Here is a 1,659-nt window from a genome sequence, read left to right as displayed (position 1 = left end):
ACGACAAGAGACGATACTCGCCTACGACTCCGGTGGTGGGACTACCAACTTCATCGAGGCGACGATGAGGTCTGACAAGACATCGAGATGGCGGTGGTCGCAGCAACACGAGTGTACCATCCAGGACGAAGGACGGCCGGCCGGCCGGACCGCACCAAAATTAGTTTTTCACCGTTGCCCAATTCAAGCGTTCAGTGGTCGGACAAGGGCTATTGGCTAAGCAAGCACACGACGTCCATCCGTGGCAGTCGTGGCTGCGTCCAACTACGGCAGTTCCTCGGTTGACTGTTCTTGCGTTGGCGGGCCACTAACGGCCCAGAATTACCCCGAGACCCCGCAAAATTTATTCGGAAGTTTAGAATGAAAGGTTTGAGAGCGAGCACTTTAGTGGAAACAAGTGGGTTACTGGCGAGTGCCGTATTGACATTTGAGGTGGATGGCAAGCCGGTGGATATGGTCAAGGCTCTTGGATCGATGGAGCAGTGGGACGACTTAAGCGCGGCAATCCAATCCGGTTGCAAGCTTCTCTCGGACGTGCCGGACGTGGTAATAGGGTTGCCCGGCGTTGATCACGTTGATTTGTCTACTGAAAAGTTGGACGCGCTGCACAAGGAACTTCAGACAAATAAGCAGTTGTTTACGAGGACTACCGAGGCAGTGAGCCGCTGCCTTTTTGCGATCGCTGAAGTGATTCGAGTACACCCAAAGACGTGTGGGGTTCCGAAAGGGCAGCAGGATACCATCCTTGCGTGGGTGGCTGGGTTCCAGCAGCGAGCGCAGGAAGTGGAACCATCGGGATCGGGATCGAGATACTTTCCGTATGCTCCAACAAGTGCCACTCGAATTCAAGACCTCAAGTTCTTCCTGATCGAACATTATCGCTTCTTCGGGACAGACGCGGCACGCCTCAACCACGTCACTGTACCAACACTCCAGCCGTGCAATCCAGAGGCGGTTTTGGCCGGCACGTGGGAAGAAACTAAAACATGTCTGGATCGCCAATCCCTCTGCCCCCAGCAGGAAGGTTGGGTACGCGCTGAAGCGGTTCCATGGGATGTGTACAAAGAGAAAATGGGATACCTGTACACCGAAGCGAAGAAAGCGCCTGTTGATGGCGAGAAGGGTGCTGAGAAGGATCAGGAAAGGGTGGACGAGGAACCGGAGCAGATGGAGAAGAGGGTGGCCGAGTTCCGGAAGATTCTGGAGGACTATTCGGCTGAGGCTTTTTGCGTGGGTGGGCAAGTGCCGTTGCGGAAGAAGTTTTCGAAGATCGTGTGCTGGCCGGCTGTAGCTGAGGTTGCAGCTAAGTCCCCGGCAACCGAGGGCCATTCAAGTCCATTGGTGATAAACCTGCTAGAATGCACAGAGAAGGTGCTGGCGGGGCTGCAGTCAGCGGGGTCGCCATCGCCATTCGGGCGCGGGTCGGAGAAAGTGTTCGACGAACGTGTGCGCAAGGCCGTTGAGTTCCCGGCGGAACGGATGGCGTCGCAGTTTGTACCGGTCTTCAACGCGGAGTTCTGCAGCAGGATCCAACGGCTACTGGGTGGCCGCAGTTTCTTCCTCCAGCCACACAAACTGAACGTATACGGCGAAGGCGCACACTTCGCCAAGCACAAGGACACCATCCGTGACCCGCGCATGGTCGCCTCAGTCGTCGTC

General features: G+C 56.2%; 1 protein-coding gene across 1 annotated transcript; it reads right to left on the bottom strand.

Moving 5' to 3' along the window:
- Positions 1–1,088: 1,088 nt before the first annotated feature.
- GNI_155200 (hypothetical protein) lies at positions 1,089–1,303 on the bottom strand (the record flags this gene model as incomplete). The annotated part of the gene is made up of 1 exon (XM_011134574.1): positions 1,089–1,303. A coding segment is annotated over one exon (215 nt), but the record flags the coding sequence as incomplete, so codon positions are not given.
- Between the last annotated feature and the right edge of the window lie 356 nt (positions 1,304–1,659).

Source organism: Gregarina niphandrodes (genome assembly GCF_000223845.1).
Source record: "Gregarina niphandrodes unplaced genomic scaffold scaffold00045, whole genome shotgun sequence".
NCBI lineage: Eukaryota > Apicomplexa > Conoidasida > Eugregarinorida > Gregarinidae > Gregarina > Gregarina niphandrodes.
The sequence above is the reverse complement of the archived record's forward strand: the minus strand, read 5'-3'. Positions and strand labels throughout refer to the sequence as shown.